Genomic DNA, 21,549 nt, shown 5'->3' on the forward strand with positions numbered 1-21,549 from the left:
CCTTTCCCTCCATTAATTAGCTAATCCTCTTTTTAAAAGCCCTCCAAGTTAGTGGCCATCTTTGTTTCTTGCAGGGGAGTGAGTTTCACGGTCTATGTGCCGTGTGAAGAAGTCCTTTCTTCTGTCTGTCTTGGTAGATCAGGCATCCCCAAACTCGGCCCTCCAGATGTTTTGGGACTACAATTCCCATCATCCCCGACCACTGGTGCTGTTAGCTAGGGATGATGGGAGTTGTAGGCCAAAAACATCTGGAAGGCCGCAGTTTGGGGATGCCTGGCATAGAAACTCAGATAGCACTGGCTGGCCAGTAAGCTCATAATTCCTGCATTGCAGCGGGTTGGACTAGATGAGCTTCGGGTACCTTTCAACGCTACTATTCTTTGATTCTATTGTCTATCTCCCCCAAAATCCCAACACCACATTTTTACCTCATGCAGGAGGTGAACGCTGAAGCCACTTTGGGCCAGATCGAATTCCAAGATGGCACCTTCCGTTCCTGAGAAGGAAAGTCAGGGAGGTATTTCTGAGAGGACCAAAGCTCAATAGCAGAACACCTGCTTTGCATGCAGAAGGTCCGTCCTGGGTAAAATCCTTGGCATCTCCAGTTAGGGCTGAGAAATATTCCTTGCCAAAAACCCTGGAGAGTCCCTGCCAGTCCCTACCCTGTCGACAGTACTGAGCGGCATACATAATTTTATTTTGTATGCTGCCTTCCCACAGTTCAAACCATGCTCAAGGTGGCTTGCGACAGGGGGAGAAAATCACATAACTACAAAATAACAAAAGTACTCATGAAAAATAAATAAGACTGAAAAGTTGAAGTCTCAAAAGGATGGAAGGGAGTCAAAGTGTATGTATGTTTGTTTATGTTTTTGTGGTTTTGTGGTTGTTGTTCTTTTTTTCTTTTCCTTTCTTTGATATTTTGATTAATGCATTATTTTGTTTATATTTTATGTTGTACTTTTGCATTGAAAATAAAGTTTTTAAAAAAGAAATAGAAAAATGAAAAATAAGTAAGACATTAAAAAATACACAACCAAATGGAACAATTTCCACATGAATCACAACAAGATCTAAAATAAAGATGCAAAAATCTAACAGCAACAATCCCCCCCACAACAACCCCCCCCAGCCCCAATGGACCAATAGTCCAAGTTGCAATGAGACAGCTTCCTATATTCCAATATCAACCCTTTATTCAGGACCATGAGGACTAGCATCTTACTTTATTTTTAGGGGAGGGACCCCAGCCCTCTGTCAGAGCACCTGTTTCGCATGCCAGGTTCAATTCCCAGCCCCTCCAGGTATGGTTAGGAATGTTCTGGAGAGCTGCTGCCAGTCAGAGCAGACAAACTGGGCTAGATCTGATCTGGTGCGAGGCAACTTCTGATGTTCTGCTCAGGAGGACATCCTGGCTTATAGCTTACTCTCTTAACTATACATTGAAAAGGGAACGTACAGACTTTGAGTTTCCTTTGGTGTCCTTTGGGTTCGTTCCCCTTCCCCTTCAGCTGCTCACCTTTGGTTTAAGACAGCTTTGCCTAAAACCCAATACCCCAACGCCTCACCTTCAATGCCGATGATCTTCTCCTGGAGCATGGAGAGGAGGACGGCCAGGGCCGAATAGTTTGTCACGCGGAAGAGGTGCTTTTCATCCGGGTCGGAGGCGATCAGCTGGAGCTCCTGCAGAGCTTTTGGCTTCTCGAAGGCCTCCCCGACCTGTAGAGGACACCCCAACCCAGGCAGTACTGGATGGCCGCAGATTGTACCAGCCTTTTCTCCAACCGGCCGCCCTCCAGATGTTTTGGACTACAACTCCCATCATCCCCAGCCCAGTTGGCACAGGCTGAATCTCACCCATCATTCTTTTCCCCACACGGAGGCTAGCCAAGGAACCCAGAAGCCAGGCAGGACCTGGAGAAAACTCTCCAGGTTTCCTACCTACCCAGCTGGTCTTTTGGGTTATACCGTTTCTGAATATGGAGGTTACATTTAGCTACCATAGGCATTTATTTAGGCATCGATCATTGGGCTCTGCAACAAAATGTTGCAGTGCAGAGCGCATATGTTCCTTTCTACCTGCCAGCCATGCCTTCTTCCAGCATATTCCATTCCCCTGATTTTCCACTTAAATCACCATAATTCATTCTAGGGCTACTGAGCATGCTCTGTTCTTATTGGGCTGGTTTTGGGGGGGGGAGTGGGCGCCATTGTTTGTTTGTTTGTTTTGGTACTATCAACAAATCTTCCTGATACCTTTTCCCCTTGTGCGTGGATTAGCAACAGACAAATAGGTCAATTTTGGTCTCTAATTTTTCCCATATTAAGTTTAGTTCACCACATTTTCTCATCAGTTTGCAATTGTTCTTTTAAGTCCTCGTGAAAATTCATCAGCATATTAGTGCGAATTCCTCCTCATATTAAATTTTTAATGCAATTTTGCTTAAAATACGCATTGTACAAAGCAATTTCCCCTAATCTAATGCATTTTGTATGTTATTTTCATTGATATACTGATATACGGTACAGTATATACATTTTTATGCAAACCTTACCCATGGACCTTAGGGCAAAGGGTGGGTTGTTGTTGTTACTGTTATTATTGTTGTTGTTGTTGTCAGAGGGTCGTCATGGCTACTCTAGAGTAACTCTGCTTGAGTCCAGTTTGTCTTTAAAGACTTAAATTGTGCAGAGTATTTACAGTGCTTAAAACAGGCATCCCCAAACTGCGACCCTCCAGATGTTTTGGCCTACAACTCCCATGATCCCTAGCTAAGAGGACCAGTGGTCAGGGATGGTGGGAATTGTAGTCCAAAACATCTGGAGGGCCGAAGTTTGGGGATGCCTGGCTTAAAACATGACCTCTCAGTCCGAACCAGAATCCGCCAATGGCGTACGTCTGTTCCTACGCCAGCAAAGTAGTCGGGGCACCCCAAAACGCCTCCCCCTTGACCTGCGTCGCGGTGCTCTCCTTAACTCTTGTGCTGGAAGGAGTGATGCCCTCTCAGCCTCCTCCTGGCCAGAGCGGTGTAATGGCTCTCTAGCATCCTGGAGCCCTTGCCTACATCTCTCCTCCCCTGAGCTTTCCCATAATAATAATAATAATAATAATAATAATAATAATTTATTATTTATACCCCGCCCATCTGGCCGGGTTCCCCCAGGCACTCTGGGCGGCTTCCAAAAAAACAGAAATTCTAAAATACAGAAATCCATCAAACATTAAAAGCTTCCCTAAACAGGGCTGCCTTGAGATGCCTTCTAAAGGTCTGGTAATTGTTCTCTTTGACCTCTAGTGGGAGGGCATTCCACAGGGTGGGTGCCACTACCGAGAAGGCCCTCTGCCTGGTTCCCTGTAACTTGGCTTCTCGTAATGAGGGAACCGCCAGAAGGCCCTCGGAGCTGGACCTCAGTGTCCGGGCAGAACGATGGGGGTGGAGACGCTCCTTCAGGTATACCGGACCGAGGCCGTTTAGGGCTTTAAAGGTCAACACCAACACTTTGAATTGTGCTCGGAAACGTACTGGGAGCCAATGTAGGTCTTTTAGGACCGGTGTTATGTGATCTCGGCGGCCGCTCCCAGTCACCAGTCTAGCTGCCGCATTCTGGATTAGTTGTAGTTTCCGGGTCACCTTCAAAGGTAGCCCCACGTAGAGCGCATTGCAGTAGTCCAAGCGAGAGATAACTAGAGCATGCACCACTCTGGAGAGACAGTCAGTGGGCAGGTAGGGACTCAGCCTGCGTACCAGATGGAGCTGATAAACAGCTGCCCTGGACACGGAGTTGACCTGTCCCCCACAAACAGTACTTCTGTCTTGTCAGGATTCAATCTCAATCTGTTAGCCGCCATCCATCCTCCAACCGCCTCCAAGCACTCACACAGGACCTTCACCGCCTTCACTGGTTCTGATTTAAAAGAGAGGTAGAGCTGGGTATCATCAGCATACTGATGGACACCCAGCCCAAACCCCCTGATGATCTCTCCCAGCGGCTGCATATAGATGTTAAAAAGCATGGGGGAGAGGACAGAACCCTGAGGCACCCCACAAGTGAGAGCCCAGGGGTCAGAACACTCATCCCCCACCACCACTTTCTGAACACGGCCCAGGAGGAAGGAGCGGAACCACTGCATGACAGTGCCCCCAGCTCCCAAGCCCTCTAGACGGTCCAGAAGGATGTTATGGTCGATGGTGTCAAAAGCCGCTGAGAGATCCAGCAGAACAAGGAAACAGCTCTTACCTTTGTCCCTAGCCCGCCGGAGATCATCGACCAGTGCGACCAAGGCAGTTCCGCACGCTGGCTGCTCTCTCCCTCCGACTCTCTCCCCTCCCCCCCGGCTGCTTCAGACCCACTGCTGCTCCCTGTGCTGCTATTATTATTATTATTATTATTATTATTATTATTATTATTATTATTATTTCCCTTCACATGACCAAAACCCACCTCCCCAACCTGATATCATGCCAAAGAATGCAGGTTCTGATACGTCCAAAGGATAAATGCCTGTAAGAGCCTTGCTGAAACCAGAGCTCACCCCAATGGCGTATCGTGTGATGCCTGCCTTCCCGGTCGAACTGATCACCGTTTCTATGTCCAAGGGGTCCAATAAAATCTCCCCATCTGTCAACACAACTATGATCTTCAAGGCATTCTGCTGCGACCCATAGTTTGGGTTGAAGATGGAATCTCTGTTTAAAACAGAAAGAAAAAATATGACTGTTTGGTTTGCAAGCTTTGGGGCAGAATATCCCAGAAGCAGACCTCTGGGTCACACAGAGTTCTTCCTCAAGGGTTCCCATTAACTCACAGGACATGCTGGATGGCAGATGCGGTCCAGGTCATGCTGTGCACTTGAGTCATGGCCTTAATTTTTTCCAGGGCACCGTTGCCCCTTTCCTCTCGCAGGTCGAATTCTGTCTGGATGACGTCTCCATACTGAACCAAGGCGAAGACGCACTGGAATACAGAAGGAAACTGTGTGAGCAGGCGGAGATTGCGTTCAGGAGATGACACACCCTCCCTGGTCCCTGGCAGAACCCCGGCATCATGACCCAAAAGGTAGACTGAGGCAGTCACCTCCAAACACTTCTCGTAGGACGTCTTCACCAAGCTATAGGTGAAATTCCTGGCTCGCTCGAAGTCCGGCGGGTCGATGCTCCCGGAGCCGTCCAGGACCAAGGCGATTTCAGTCCGCAGGTCTGTCGCGGAAAAGATCACGAGGTTTAATCCAGAGCCCTTACTGGACTGATTTTAATACATGATTTCTAAAAGTGAGAGGTTTGGGGGCCATTCTATACCCTTGGACCAAGGCACCCTGCTCTCTAAACACAAGTGCCTGTGGACTGCTGTGGTTGCTTGGTGGCGAAAGGGGTGGCAAAGCCAGGGTTTTTCTTGGGTGGGGTGTCCCCCAAAACTTGTTGAGCTTTATTTCATAGAATCATAGAGTTGGAAGAGACCACAAGGGCCATCCAGTCCAACCCCCTGCCAAGCAGGAAACACCATCAAAGCATTCTTGACATATGCCTGTCAAGCCTCTGCTTAAAGACCTCCAAAGAAGGAGACTCTGCCACACTCGTTGGTAGCAAATCCCACTACTGAACAGCTCTTACTGTCAGGAAGTTCTTCCTAATGTTTAGGTGGAATCTTCTTTCTTGTAGTTTGAACTTGTTGAGCTTTGTTTTCAAAAGCATGGGTAAGAATCCCACCAAAAAAGGGTGTTACGGGGAGGGACAGGCTTTTGTTGGGGGTGGGGGGCAGAAAATACTTAATTAAGTATTTTTAATGCTTTTCAATACTTTTTGAGGATTATGGGAAGCTGTGTGCTGCCCCCCTTGGCTTCACCCATGGCGGGGATTTAACATGTGGATGTTCAGAAACCCTCTCAGCTATAGCAATGACTTTTGGTATTTGAGACCAGTTCTGTGCTGCCGAGCCCTGGGCCAAGACCGCAGCCATCAGGAGGAGGCTGGGTAAACAGAAGGAAACAAACATTTGATTTATTCCTGATATTGGATTTATTACTTGCTTAGATTTATACTGCAAAGGTAGGGATCCTGCGACTGGGAACTTGAGTCCTGGACATCATCTATATAGATGTACCTCATCTTCCTTCTACCCATCCCTGACTTACAGGATTCATCCTCTTCCTCCTCTTCCAGGTAGTAGCTGTTTTTGTTGTTGTTGTTGTTGTTGTTGTTGTTGTTGTTGTTGTTGTTGTTGTTGTTGTTAGATTCAAGAATTTGGCAGCCAAACTGAGAGCTTCCATCTGTAGAATATTTTTCTTTTAAAAAGGGAAAATTAAGTATAAAGAGTGTCAGAATAGGACCCAGCAGGATTCATATCAATCAATCAATCAATCAATCAACCTTTATTGGCATACAGGATTCATATCCCAACTCAGCCACGAAGCTCATTGGATGACCTTGGGCGAGTCACCCATCTTGCAGCAGGCTGACCTAGCTTGCAGGGTTTTGTAAAGATGAAACGAGAGCGGGAGGGGCTATTTCTACTAGAATTCCTTGGAGGAACAGTGGGACAAAATTGTAATTAAAAAAAAATAAGTGAAGGGATTAAGGATTTTGGAGAGGGGGGAGTAATCACTGGGTGACCTTGAGCCAGTTGCCATCTTTCAGCCTGGCCACTGCCCACCTCACAGGGTTACTGGGAAGATAAAATGGAGAGGGGGGCGGGTAAGCATGTGTACACCATCTTTTGATCCTTGAAGGAGGACTATACAGTGGTACCTCTACTTATGGTGATTTTTTTGAGTCCAAATGAGAGTGTCCCCTAAACAATTTTTTAGGGGGGAAAAGCACTGCCTACTGCTAATAATAATATTAATAGTTTCTCCTGGAAATTGCTGGCAATCTGGAGTTCAACCCATAAGTTTGGGAAATTGCCTTCCTGCATCAAATGGCAATCGCCTCGGGGCAGGGACCTGCCCTCTTTGAAAGCACCAGACACTGAGGTAGTGGTTTTGTGAAGAAAGAGACAAACAAGCAAAAGAACCAAACCCAGAGGCCGCATTCACACTACATATTTAAATTAGTATACTGTAATACCGCTTTAAACAGTCATGGCTTCCCCCAAAGATTTCTGGGAGCTGAGATTTCCTAGGGAACCCTCCATTCACCTTCCAGAGCTACAGTTCTGAAGAGGGATTGAGTGTTAAAACACTCTGGGAACTATAGCTCTGGGAAGGGAATGGAAAGGAGTGAGTCGTCTCCTGCCAACTCCAAGCACCCTTCACGATATAGAAAAATAAGGGTGGGTGGCTTTTGCTGCCCAACTCCCCAAGAGACTGAGTCCCCCTAAGTCCATGATCGGTCAGAGATGAATGGATGGAGGCAAGATGCAGTGAAAGCAAGGAAGATCTTTATTTTTCTGAGGCAACAGAGTTCCCTTCGCAAAATACAGCCCCCAGAATTATTTGTGGGGAGCTATGAATGTTTAAAAGGGACGCAGGTAGCACTGTGGTCTAAACCACAGAGCCTAGGGCTTGTCGATCAGAAGGTCGGCGGTTCGAATCCCCGTGATGGGGTGAGCTCCTGTTGTTTGGTCCCAGCTCCTGCCAACCTAGCAGTTTGAAAGCACGTCAAAGTACAAGTAGATAAATAGGTACCGCTCCGGCGGGAAGGTAAACGGCGTTTTCGTGCGCTGCCCTGGTTTGGCAGAAGCGTCTTTGTCATGCTGGCCACATGACCCGGAAGCTGTACGCCGGCTCCCTTGGGCAGTAAAGCGAGATGAGCGCCGCAACCCCAGAGTCATCTGCGACTGGACCTAACGGTAGGAGGTCCTTTTACCTTTACCTTTATTAATGTTTAAAGTGGTATCATAGTGTGTTAACTGTGTGATCTGAACGCAGTTGCAATCTCACAACGCCCAGCCATATGCCTCCAACAAACCCCAAATCAAATGTAAATGATATACAGTAATAATAATAATAATAATAATAATAATAATAATAATAATAATGTAATCAATTAAACAAAACAAAAGTTCCATCTTTCAATCTCACCTTTGCATACAGTACTTTCAGCCAAACCAAACTTGGTGTCGAGGACGCTGATTTCGTGACTATTGGTGTCCCTTTTCCCCCGGTTTTCACTTCTCCGGCTTGATAGCTTGGTTTCGACTACAGGAAGTGCAAAAAACGATAAAAACAAGAGCGACAGTAAGGCACCTGAAGGAACAGGAGGGCCGCCTGATAAGAACCTGCGTCTGGCTACTGTAGGGAGACCATCCCTTTGGAGCCAGTCAAAGGCAGCGGGAGAAATGTTGAACAAAGTCAAAGGGATGCTCACATGGGACAGTCAAAACAAACTAGCAAGCACACATTCTTTCCATTGTACCTGCATAGAGCAGGGATGAGGGGAGAAATTCAGGCCAGTTCACATTTAATTTGGGCTTCTTGAAACCACCTGCAAACTGGGAAACCGCCGTGGCAGAAGAATCAGATGCAAAATGGCAGCTCAAGGCTAGGTGCAACTTGGCACTTGGCAGTGTCGGGGGAGATGGTGGCTTTGGGGTTAGAATCAAACACAAAACCGCAGCTCGGGGGAAAAATGTCAGACACAAATGGCGGCTCAGGACACGGGGCCAGTTTCCTCCTGCACCCGATGAACCGAACACGGCCGTGACCAATTATATCTTATAACACATCTATATCTCATACTGATGTCTGTGAGGTTGATAAAAGCCTTCTCCTGGAAGTCAGCTGCAAGCAGCACACAAAGCCCGTTCAGCTCCTCCATGACTCGACGCCGCTGGCGCCGTCTGTGCTGGAGACAAGCCTGTCAAGGGAGAGAGACAGGAACCGAGAAACAAAGACTTTATATGGTTATGAGTTTGCGGGCGCTAGCTAGGCAACTGTGATCTCCGGATTGAGCAAGTGTCGGAATTTAATAAATGTTTGGCAGTGTTAAAACTGGGAAATAGTGTATCAGGCAGACATTAGGCCAGACCTGTTTGCATTGGGCTGTATGCTAGACAATGGTAATCCTCTGGAATCAGCATGTGTTAACGGCTAAGTAAGCCAGGCTGGTCTCCTGGGTGAGGTGCTAGCTTGGGGGTGTGCCATTAAGAAGAACGCAAAGCATCAAAGAGAACTCTGTGTAAGGATGGCAAAGGGATGGAGACCCTTTCACTTCACAGGTAGAATCATGGAATTGCAGAGTTGAAAGGGACCCAGAGGCTCATCTAGTCCAATCCCCTGCAATGCAGGAATCTCAACTAAAAGCATCCATGACGGACATCCAACCTCTGCTTTAAAACCTCCAAGGAAGGAGAGTCTACAGCCTCCCAAGGGAGACCACTGTCCAGCAACTCTTACTATTGGCGGGCAGGATGGATGGCGGCTAACAGATTGAAGTTGATTCCTGACAAGACAGAAGTACTGTTTTGGGGGGACAGGAGGTGGGCAGGTGTGGAGGACTCCCTGGTCCTGAATGGGGTAACTGTGCCCCTGAAGGACCAGGTGTGCTGCCTGGGAGTCATTTTGGACTTGCAGCTGTCCATGGAGGCGCAGGTCAATTCTGTGTCCAGGGCAGCTGTTTAACAGCTTCATCTGGTACGCAGGCTGAGACCCTACCTGCCCACAGACTGTCTCGCCAGAGTGGTGCATGCTCTAGTTATCTCTCGCTTGGACTACTGCAATGCACTCTATGTGGAGCTACCTTTGAAGGTGACCCGGAAACTACAATTAATCCAGAAAGCGGCAGCTAGACTGGTGACTGGCCGCCGAGACCACATAACACCGGTCCTGAAAGACCTACATTGGCTCCCAGGACGTTTCCAAGCACAATTCAAAGTGTTGGTGCTGACCTTGAAAGCCCTAAACGGCCCTGTATACCTGAAGGAGCATCTCCACCCCCATCGTTCTGCCCGGACACTTAGGTCCAGCACCGAGGGCCTTATTGTGGTTCCCTCATTGCGAGAAGTGAGGTTACAGGAAAGCAGGTGAGGGCCTTCTCGGTAGTGGTGCCCACCCTGTGGAACGCCCTCCCATCAGATGTCAAGGAAATAAACAACTATATGACATTTAGAAGACATCTGAAGGCAGCACTGTTTAGGGAAGTTTTTAATGACTGATGTTTTAATGTGTTTTTAATATTTTGTTGGAAGTTGCCCAGAGTAGCTGGGGAAACCTAGCTAGATGGGCGGGATAGAAATAATAAATTATTATTATTATTATTATTATTATTATTATCATCATCATCATCATCATCATCATCATGATCATTATTGTCAGAAAGTTCTTCCTGATGTTTAAGGTTACAATAATATTAGTCAATTACCCTTTCTAACTCTGCTCCAGTTAACTTTCAGGCTTGTTCCCGGGGCTTTACATGAGGGTTCACTTCCCAGTTTCAGATACTTTTCAGATTTTCTGAGGTCTTTACCAAAAGGCTTCAGTTCACTCTGGTCTGGAACTCTCTGCTTCCTGACCTTTCCTGACCACAGGTTCCCCAACGCTGTCATGTAAAGGTAAAGGTACCCCTGACCGTTAGGTCCAGTCGCGGACGACTCTGGGGTTGCGTACTCATCTCGCTTTACTGGCCGAGGGAGCCGGCATTTGTCCGCAGACAGCTTCCGGGTCATGTGGCCAGCATGACTAAGACGCTTCTAGCGAAGCATTTCATGTACCATATGTGTAAAATGTTCAAAGGTGAATAAATGCATGGAATAAATGGTGGCCTTGGAACTAAAAAAAGGATGAATTAAGGTGGCATGGCGTGGAGGGCAGCTGGTGGGGTGAGAAAACACCAGGGCACCTTCTTGGCCCACTTAATCCTTGATGGCTAGTTACATGACTAGACTTTGTTGCCACAATCTTAATTGTATCCCTGGCTTGAGGCAACTTGCAGAACACACTCAACTCTGCAAAATCTCTGTGACTTACCAGGATATGTTCTGGGCTTTGGGCTACAGCAATACCAGACCGGAGCTTTTTCAGTTTCCGAATGTTTTCTTGAGAGGGAGAAGAAAGAAATTGGGGGTACAGATGAGTGCACACGCACACGCACACACGCGGCTATATGTTGCTTGCTCTATTCACCAATTATCTGTCATGTATTGTGTTTTAATTTGTTGAAAGCCACCCAGAGTAGCTGGGGGAACCCACTCAGATGGGCGGCATATATAAATATTATTATTACTAGCTGGCCCTGCCACACGTTGCTGTGGCCTAGTCTGTGAAATGGGTCCTCAGAGTCCCCCTTCAGACCCCCCTATAGGCCCCACTGTGGTTTAGTCTGTGAAATGGGCCCTCAGAGTCCCCCTTCAGACCCCCCTATAGGCCCCACTGTGGTTTAGTCTGTGAAATGGGCCCTCAGAGTCCCCCTTCAGACCCCCCTATAGGCCCCACTGTGGTTTAGTCTGTGAAATGGGCCCTCAGAGTCCCCCTTCAGACCCCCCTATAGGCCCCACTGTGGTTTAGTCTGTGAAATGGGCCCTCAGAGTCCCCCTTCAGACCCCCCTATAGGCCCCACTGTGGTTTAGTCTGTGAAATGGGCCCTCAGAGTCCCCCTTCAGACCCCCCTATAGGCCCCACTGTGGTTTAGTCTGTGAAATGGGACCTCAGAGTCCCCCTTCAGACCCCCCTATAGGCCCCACTGTGGTTTAGTCTGTGAAATGGGCCCTCAGAGTCCCCCTTCAGACCCCCCTATAGGCCCCACTGTGGTTTAGTCTGTGAAATGGGCCCTCAGAGTCCCCCTTCAGACCCCCCTATAGGCCCCACTGTGGTTTAGTCTGTGAAATGGGCCCTCAGAGTCCCCCTTCAGACCCCCCTATAGGCCCCACTGTGGTTTAGTCTGTGAAATGGGCCCTCAGAGTCCCCCTTCAGACCCCCCTATAGGCCCCACTGTGGTTTAGTCTGTGAAATGGGTCCTCAGAGTCCCCCTTCTGACTCCCCTGTAGGTCCCACTGTGGTTTAGTCTATGAAATGGGCCCTCAGAATCCCTGTAGGTCCTAAATGGGCCCTCAGAGTCCCCCTTCAGACCCCTCTATAGGCCCCACTGTGGTTTAGTCTGTGACATGGGCCCTCAGAGTCCCCCTTCAGACCCCCCTATAGGCCCCACTGTGTTTTAGTCTGTGAAATGGGTCCTCAGAGTCCCCCTTCAGACCCCCCTATAGGCCCCACTGTGGTTTAGTCTGTGAAATGGGCCCTCAGAGTCCCCCTTCAGACCCCCCTATAGGCCCCACTGTGGTTTAGTCTGTGAAATGGGCCCTCAGAGTCCCCCTTCAGACCCCCCTATAGGCCCCACTGTGGTTTAGTCTGTGAAATGGGCCCTCAGAGTCCCCCTTCAGACCTCCCTATAGGCCCCACTGTGGTTTAGTCTGTGAAATGGGTCCTCAGAGTCCCCCTTCTGACTCCCCTGTAGGTCCCACTGTGGTTTAGTCTATGAAATGGGCCCTCAGAATCCCTGTAGGTCCTAAATGGGCCCTCAGAGTCCCCCTTCAGACCCCTCTATAGGCCCCACTGTGGTTTAGTCTGTGAAATGGGACCTCAGAGTCCCCCTTCAGACCCCCCCTATAGGCCCCACTGTGGTTTAGTCTGTGAAATGGGTCCTCAGAATCCCTGTAGGTCCGAAATGGGCCCTCAGAGTCCCCCTTCAGACTCCCCTGTAGGCCCCACTTGTTCCCTGAGGGGGGAATCTCTGGGGTAGGTACCTCCGTGGCGGGTGGGGGTCCTTGGGGAGCGGGCTACTGTTGGGGTGGCGGTGGCCTGGTCCCTGGCAGAGGTCTGGTCTCTGGTGGTGGGGTGGATGGGAAGTGGGCAGGATTTTGGCAGTATGTTGGATGTTGTTCGTAGGATGTCCACTGGAGGGGGCAATTTTTGGGTATACAAATCCAGGTTTCTTCCTGTCCTAGGTGTGTGTATGGGCAATGTAAGTGGATAGAGACACTCTCACATGTGGTCCTGGTGTTGAGGGCAAATTTGAGGACAATCGGGTAAGCAGTTGTGGGGAAAGGTTCATTGGAACAAAATGAACCTTTCCCCACAACTACATTTATATATACATATATACATATATACATATATATATACATATACATACACACACACACACACACACACACATATATATATATATATATAATTATTATTATTATTCACCGACTAGCAGAACAGAGAGAAAATTGTGCGGGAAAGAATCACAAGAAAGAAGGGCTCATGGAAGAAATAAGCAAAAGAAAGAATATTGCTGCATAATTGGACAACCATTCATTCTACTCGCAATGTTTGAGGGTGAGTACCGAAGCACACCACGAATATCAGCTTTCTTAATATTTGGCTGAACCCCAAGGTTTGCGGAATGACAAAAATCCTTAGAAAAGGTGCCATTTACCTGCTCCAAAACAAAAACATCCCAATGAGAATTTAGTATGCTCAGTGGCTGCAGAATGCTGGCTGTTGAGGGAGGAAATAGAAAATGATTTGGGTAGGGGTGGAATGGAATGGAGTATCCAGGGAAAGGGCATGGCTGGATATCTCGAACCCTGAACATGAGCATTCTATTGCAGGCCCAACATGTCAGTTGCAAAGTAAATTCTTTTAATATGGGATATCCCTTATTTTGCATCCATTTATGTTTCTTGACTGCCTCGAAGGCCTTTATTATTCCTCAGCTTGCACAATGCAGGGCAAGCAGTGGTATATGAGCTCTTGGGAGCCTAAGGAGAGTCTGGTGGCTAGTTCAGATCAGGGGCTTATCAAGTTCCATTTGCCCTAATAGACCCCCCCTGCACTGGGCAGCAGTCTCCCTGTTAACAATTACAGTGGTACCTTGGTTGTCAAATGCCTTGGTTCTCAAACGCCTGGGTTCCCAAATGCCAAAAACCCACGAGTAAGTGTTCCAGTTTTTGAATGTTTTTCGAACGTCCAATGCGGCTGTCGGCTATTGTTTCCGGGGCTCCTGCACCAATCAAAAGCTGCACCTTGGTTTTCGAACATTTTGGAAGTCAAACAAACTTCCGGAACGGATTAAGTTCGAGAATCAAGGTACCACTGTATTTGGCACTTTTGTTTTTGCTATTTATTTTGCGCTTTTGTGGCTTTTTCAGTTAATTTGTTTTCGTGACCTTGTAGAACCCCATTCAGCTGGATTGATGGTGTGACTGCGGAAATGGATAAAAGCCCCCCATCCAAACAATGACTATCATCAGTGCAAGTAAGAAAAAAAATTAATTTAAATTTTTATCATCAACAATACTGTCTTACTCATTTTATAGTACAGTACATTGATTATTGCTTTCATTTTATGGATCAGTGGTCTCGTTAGAGAGTAAAATTCATGTTAAATTCATGTTTTAGGGGTTGTTTTTAAAAGTCTGGAATGGATTAATCCATTTTGCATTACTGTACTTTCTATGGGAAAGCGTGCCTTGGTTTTTGGAACACTTTGGTTTTGGAACGGACTTCCGGAATGGATTAAGTTTGAGAACCAAGGTACCACTGTACTGTTAACCATAAGCACAGCAATGAGGTTCCCTCTTAACTATGGATGCAGCAGGCACAAATCCTGATTTCTAAATCTTGGTTAAGAGGGCTGGTTAAGGATGGCAGAGGGCAGAGGAACCTGAGCTTGAGGAGGGAAGGAGCATATCACCCCACAACTTCTATTGTGTGGGCCTGCTGTTTTGAAAACTGCTTGCTGTTTTTAACCTTGCTGTGGGATTCGTCTGTTGGGGAATGGGAATCGGAAAGTGGCGTGTCCTCTTAAAGTATGTACCTGGAGGAGCGACACACAGGAAGGGCCATAGTGCACTTGCTTTGCACATGGAGGGTCCCCGGATCAGTCCCAGCAACTCCAGGTAAAGCCCGGGATATTGCCTGCCTTAAACCCTGGAGAGCTGCTGCCAGTCAGTGTAGGCAATACTGAGCTAAATGGACTACTGATCTGACTTGGGATAACACAGCTCCCTATGTTTGTTGGTTTTCCAGGTTGCAGCGTGCGTGCCTTTTTTTTTTTTTTTGGCTGTATTTTTAAACTTACATTTGCAAAGGGTTTTGTTTATGTTTTTGCTCCTGTTTCTATTTCATCTGGCACTGGGTTGATTTTGCACGAGCTGCCTTGCCTTGCATACTTTTGAAGAAAGACCAGGTATGGATTCACGAGAATTAAGAAGAGTACGTACCACCTAAGCTTACTGCTTCGCAATGGTTATCCTGCGGGTTGCATTTATACAGCTTGCCCAAGTCGCCTGGACCCAAGGAAGCAGCTACAATCCTTTTGGGGGGGGGGGGGAGAAAGAGAGAGAGAGACAAAAAGTCCGGTCTCTTAGCAAACAGAGAATATAAGAAGAGCAGTGGGGATAAGAACATTTGGAATAAGGGAGTTTCCCGCAAAAAAAAAAGGGGGAGGGTTGACAGCTATGGATAAGAATGGTCAGATCCAAACTAGGGTTGCCAGACTCAATAGAGGACAGGACTTCTGTGCCTCTAATTGCCCTGCTCTTTTTTGAGTCTGGAAACCTTAAAGAGAAACCAGCAGACCCTTTGCTTGGAAATTAAACAAAGGGTCTGCTGGTTTCTCTTTAAGGTTTCCAGACTCAAAAGAGAGCGGGGCAATTAAAGGCACAGAAGTCCTGCCCTCTATTGAGTCTGGCAACCCTAAAAAACACATGGAGAATATACCTAGCCTGCCATTTTGTGTGAAACTCTGTAAAAGTAGAGCTCTGGAGAGTGGCGATCCAGACACAAAAGTTGTTGAGCTTCTTTTTTTGGCAGGGAGGTGACCAAATTTGCTGAGCTTTTTAAATTTATTTTTGTTTTTCAAAATCTCCAAAATAAACGAAAGTGTGGGGTCTCAGGAAAAGCCACAGAGGCCTGATCTTGTCCTGACTCAGGGGTCAGCAAGGTTTATCTTGCCTGGGCTGGATCAGTCCGGCAGAGATCTCTCCGTGGGCCGGATCGTGCGTGCGCATGAGCGTGTGCAGACACGATCTTCGGCGCCATGGAAGTGAGTCCCCGCGCTGTGCCAGTTTACCGCAGTGTGCAAGCAGGAAACTTGGTTCGGGGTGGTGGTGGCTCGTGGGCCGGTCAAGCGACCTCTTCAGGCCGCTTCCGGCCCATGGGCCTTAGATTGCTGACCCCTGGCCTAACTGATGCCATTTTGCTTCTGTAAAAAACTGCCTGCTTTAGAATTTAGGAGGGTGAGCCACAAATATGTGACGACCAGATAATGTTGCTAGGCGATTATCAGGAAAACCTCCCTCTGCCAGGCAGCTCTCCCCTTCAAGGTCTCCAGGCAGGGTGTCCTGTTTCTATCAGTGCAAGGAACCTCAGGAGGGGGAGATGCCTATAAAAAGTATGAATAAAGGCTATTTGGCGTGGCTTCACCATCACACTGGTGAGTGTGGCTCGCCTGCTCTGTTTTACTCAGCTGAATAAACGAGTGATTACTGTATGGGAATCTCCTCTGTCTATGGCATTTATTGGCTTTTCAGTGACCAAGGCAGCTTGGGCCCGATTAGCGGACTGCAACAGAAAGAGGGTGAAAATTTGCATTAAATGCGCAGGAAATTTAGATTTAAAGAGTATACATGCTAGTTCATATATGGATGGATGCCCTTGGCCAAATCATTACGTAGAAATGCAACCCATTTCACCATAGTGGGGAAGACTGTTCCCAAGTGAGTTGTGTCCTTGCCTGCTCAATATGTTGTTGTTGTTGTTGTTTAGTCGTTTAGTCGTGTCCGACTCTTTGTGACCCCATGGACCATAGCACGCCAGGCACTCCTGTCCCGCAGTTTGGTCAGGCTCATGTTGGTAGCTTCGAGAACACTGTCCAACCATCTCATCCTCTGTCGTCCCCTTCTCCTTGTGCCCTCAATCTTTCCCAACATCAGGGTCTTTTCCAAGGATTCTTCTCTTCCCATGAGGTGGCCAAAGTATTGGAGCCTCAGCTTCAGGATCTGTCCTTCCAGGGAGCACTCAGGGCTGATTTCCTTCAGAATGGATAGGTTTGATCTTCTTGCAGTCCATGGGACTCTCAAGAGTCTCCTCCAGCACCATAATTCAAAAGCATCAATTCTTCGGCGATCAGCCTTCTTTATGGTCCAGCTCTCACTTCCATACATCACTACTGGGCAAGTGCTAAGTGTTGATGCCACCTTCAAGGTCCTAAACCGCCCCCCCCCTGACCCCCACTACAACTCTCCTTTCTTGGGGCTCTTTATCTTTAAGCTATACTGGACAGCTCTTCAACCTGACCATTAGCAAAAGCACCAGCTTCAGAGGGCCATGCGGGGGGGGGGGGAACATCTTGTGCATGACATCGGGACATTGGGAGGAGCCAGGATGGAGCGGAATGCAGTGGTCGTGTGCCTTCAACGGCTGGTGGCTCTGCTTCCCACTGGGCGGTGGGAAGCTGCTTTGACCCTCCTTCTCCTCTGGGGAGGAGGCGGAGGAGGAACCAGCCACTGGAGCCATGCCATGCTTGACATCCACACTTTTTGGACGTTGAGGGCGCGTGACCCCCACCGCCAAAATATTGCCCCCCCCAAAGGGCTCTGCCCCAGGAACTGGCAGCTCTGACCATTGGCCATGCTGGCTGCTGAGAACTGGGAGTCCAACTACATCTGGAGGGCCAAAGGCTCTCCAGCCCTGGAGCAGACCCAAGATGTCCCCCTGCAAAGTTGGACATGCAACCGCCCTACAGACAACGGCCCTCCTGGAGCTTTTGGTACTCAGGGGGTAGAGTGCTCCTGAATGCAGAAGTTCCACTGAGTAATCGTCACTGCTCTTCGCCTTGTCTGCCTAGTATGAAAAAGCATGTTTTATAATATAAACCGAAATCTATTTCTCAGCGCAGCCCTCTGGCAGGATACGCTAGAGGAAACCACTAATCTATACTGCTCACTGTGGGCCAGAGCAAACCTCTGTGCAGCTTTTAAGATTTTCTTCATGCATCTGAGAGACACCCCCATTCCCTCATAATTATGTTAACTCAACAAGAAGCTGCAACGGAACAGAAGAGCAAACACACTTTTTCTTGCAAACAGAAGGACCCGGATTTGATCCCCGGAATCTCCAGTTAAAATGGATCAGGTGATAAGAAAAGACCCTTGTCTGCCCGAGACCTTGGAAAGTTGCTGCTGGTCAGAGCAGACAGCACTAGGGTAGAGGGACTGAAGAGCTGGCTTGGCATACGTTCAAATCAAAGCTGCTAGTCCCAGGGATTTTGGGTACATTCTCCTTTGAGTATGTAGTGCAGAGATGCTCTTGGGCAGAAATGCCCAGATGTTGCCAGACTCCAACCCCATCAGGCGCAGCCAGCGAAGTCAGGGAGAGAAAGCAGAGAGTAATGGTTAGAGCACAGGATTAGGGCCTGAGAGCCCAGGGTTCGAATCTCCACTCTGCCATAAAGCTCTCTGAAGCGCTGGCCTTGGATCAGCCACTGTCTCTCAGCCAAACCTACCTCTAAGGATGGACACATCTGTCAATTTTGGTGCCTCACTTAAATAATAATAATAACCCCACCATAAATTATGTTCCCTACATTACTGCACCAGTTTGCAAGTTATTTTTGTACAAGAAGTCCTCGTGAAAATTCATCAATACTCTACTGCACATTTCTTCTGATATCCATATTTTTATATGCCATACAGTATGCACATTTTTGCAACCAATTTCCCCACAGGGTAATTGTATCTTTATTTTTTATTTTTGCTAATATATTCATTTTTGGCACACTTTCCCCATATATATGTGCAGTGTTTGATGGAGAACTGCATTGTAAAATTGGGAGAAGTGTGAATTTGGAAGGCTTCCATTTTCGTGGAATGGTCTGAGAAATGGGAATTCGGTAATTTCTTATTCAAATGCAAACCAAATCACATTTCTCCCCCATCTGTCCTTCGCAGTGGCCAATCACACAACGGTTTTCAAACGAGACTGACTTTCTGCCATTGGTTACCCAATTTACGCGTTTAATGTGCGAAAACAATCCTTTGCCTCAGTCCAACCCACTGAGTCAGGGCTGTGCAGTGATTTATGTGGCGATTTGGCACACACATGGACCCAATGGATGCAATTTTGCACCTTTCTCTGGAAAATTCTTCCAGTTGCAGGAAGTGGGGCAGTTTCCTTTCCCTCTCAACCAGCCTCAAGATGTTTCCCCTTACCAGTTCCGCCGCCCATCTGTGCGTTGGAAAACCTGATGTCCAAAGGAAGGGGAGACTTCTGGTGAGACCCACCTCCAGCTGGTATCAATGTTAAAGCTCTTCAGAGGTTCTAGAGCTGAAAGAAAGACCATGAGTGACTGGCGGCTTGAAATGACAGCAAGTGGGAATTTGTTTAAACATTAGGAAGCACATTCTGATGATACAGTAATAATAATAATAATAATAAAATTTATTTATACCCCGCCCTCCCCAGTCAAAACCGGGCTCAGGGCAGCTCACACCAATAAAATTACAATAAAACATAAAAAGCAATTAATTAAAATACAGATTAAAATACAATATTAAAATTTAAAATGCAGCCTCATTTTAAGTAGTCCATAAATCCAGCCATGAGGGAGGAAAAACACAGGGGTCAGACTAAGTCCAACCCAAAGGCCAGGCGGAACAGCTCCGTCTTGCAGGCCCTGCGGAAAGATGACAAATCCCGCAGGGCCCTGGTCTCCTGTGAAAGAGCGTTCCACCAGGTTGGGGCCAATACTGAAAAGGCCCTGGCCCTAGTAGAGGCCAATCTAGCCACCTTATGGCTCGGGATCTCCAGAGTATTGTTGTTTGTGGACCTTAAGGTCCTCCGCAGGGCATACCAGGAGAGGCGGTCCCGTAGGTACGAGGGTCCCAAGCCGCATAGGGCTTTAAAGGTCAAAACCAGCACCTTAAACCGGATCCTGTACTCCACCGGGAGCCAGTGCAGCTGGTAAAGCACTGGATGAATGTGATCCCGCGGCCGGGACCCTGTAAGGAGCCTCGCCGCCGCATTCTGCACCCGCTGGAGTTTCTGGGTCAGCTTCAAGGCATAGCTGCCAAGTTATCCCTTATTTTAAGGGATTTTCCCTTATGCTGAATAGGCTTCCTCGCGAGAAAAGGGGAAACTTGGCAGCTATGCTTCAAGGGCAGCCCCGCGTAGAGCGAGTTACAATAATCATGCCTGGAGGTGACTGTCGCATGGATCACTGTGGCCAGATCAGGGCGAGAGAGGTAAGGGGCAATGGAACAGGCCAGCAGAGAATTTATTTCCTCAGACTTTTAAAAAAGAACAAGCTGAGTGAGAGACTGCTGGTGTCCTTCTACCGAGGCTCCGTAGAGAGCATTCTTACATACTGTATCTGTGCTTGGTTTTCCAATTGCACAGTCATAGATAGGAAAGTGCTCTAGAAAGTCATAACCACAGCCCAAAAGATTATCGGTCATCCCCTCCCATCTCTGGAAGAACTATATAGTTCCCGTTGCCTTAAAAAAGCAAATAATATTTTGCAGGATTCATCTTATCCTGGATATAGTCTTTTTGCACCGTTGCCTTCGAGCAAGAGATACAGAACAATTAAATCAAGAACAAATAGACTGAAAAACAGTTTTTATCCAAGAGCTATAACCATCTTAAATGCTGTAACTAAATAATATGATATTGGGGAGTTGTGATGTGTGTGTATGTGTGGCTGTAATTGTGTTTTTGTTTTTGCGTGACGAGGATGCCCGAAATCCCCCCAAATAACTCACACCAGGACACTTAATTTTGGTTTGGGTTTTTGGCATTATTTGGGCCACAACTTTATTTAATTACAATTATTTAGTTGAGTGTTGGCTTAGGCTTTTGGTTAAACCATCTGTCCCCCGCTTTGGGACAGGACCAATTTCCATCTGACCACTTGGGTCAGGACCATCACCATCTGTCCAATTTGGACAGGACCAGCTCCGACTTCCCCACGCGTAAAGGGAAGTCAAGTAAACACCCAATGGGAGAGGAGGTAGCTGTGCCCGGACATTCCCCCCTCTTGTCCATGAGTGTTCCCCAAGGCTCAGTCTCTGTAAAGAGGCCCCCCAGCCCCGCCATTTGACGGGGATGTAAGGACGAGAGACAAAGCCCCAGGATTCCTTTAACGGAATACTTCTATATGGAGCAATGTTAAGAAGAGGGTCGACATCTAGATGCCACACCCCTCCTCCAACAAATTAATTAACCAAAAGCCTAACCGCCAACCTAACAAGCTGTGCCTACAACTCCCATGATCCCTAGCTAACAGGACCAGTTGTTGGGGAAGGTGGGAATTGTAGTCCAAAACATCTGGAGGGCCAAAGGTTGAGGATGCTTGCCATTGAGGGACCCGGAAGGAATTTGCCTGCATTGGCAGGTTTCGCCTTCCCCGTGGCAAAACGTCATAACTTTGGCAGTTTGTAGGCCTTGGGCGGAATCCTTTAATCTATCTTTCCTCAATGGGGGGACGGCGTGAAGCAGTGACCGATGGCCCCCCCCTGCGGTGGCGACCCCAGGGTTCCCCGTTAAAGGGGTTATTTGGAGGGGAGGCACTGGCCATAAGCCAATGGGGTGTCAGTGCTCTCCCCTACGACGTGGCGAAATGGGGGGGGGCT

The 21,549-nt window shown here is 47.8% G+C and overlaps 1 protein-coding gene across 2 annotated transcripts in view; it reads right to left on the reverse strand.

Annotated features, from left to right (window-relative positions):
• Window positions 1–21,549, reverse strand: part of ITGAE (integrin subunit alpha E) — a 67,569-nt gene that overhangs the window by 42,410 nt on the left and 3,610 nt on the right. For both annotated transcript variants that reach the window (XM_088657872.1, XM_060283081.2), the window contains exons 2-12: window positions 19,129–19,243; window positions 15,139–15,230; window positions 10,901–10,968; window positions 8,675–8,792; window positions 8,018–8,134; window positions 6,131–6,280; window positions 5,077–5,198; window positions 4,808–4,956; window positions 4,535–4,688; window positions 1,569–1,719; window positions 429–496 (exon numbers count right to left, since the gene is read on the reverse strand). In XM_088657872.1, the coding sequence (XP_088513998.1) occupies window positions 429–496; window positions 1,569–1,719; window positions 4,535–4,688; window positions 4,808–4,956; window positions 5,077–5,198; window positions 6,131–6,280; window positions 8,018–8,134; window positions 8,675–8,792; window positions 10,901–10,968; window positions 15,139–15,230; window positions 19,129–19,243 (1,304 nt within the window). The remainder of the gene's footprint in view (window positions 1–428; window positions 497–1,568; window positions 1,720–4,534; window positions 4,689–4,807; window positions 4,957–5,076; window positions 5,199–6,130; window positions 6,281–8,017; window positions 8,135–8,674; window positions 8,793–10,900; window positions 10,969–15,138; window positions 15,231–19,128; window positions 19,244–21,549) is intronic.

The sequence above is a fragment of the Zootoca vivipara genome, chromosome 14 (assembly GCF_965207765.1).
Source record: "Zootoca vivipara chromosome 14, rZooViv2.hap1.1, whole genome shotgun sequence".
In the NCBI taxonomy this organism is placed as follows: Eukaryota; Metazoa; Chordata; class Lepidosauria; order Squamata; family Lacertidae; genus Zootoca; species Zootoca vivipara.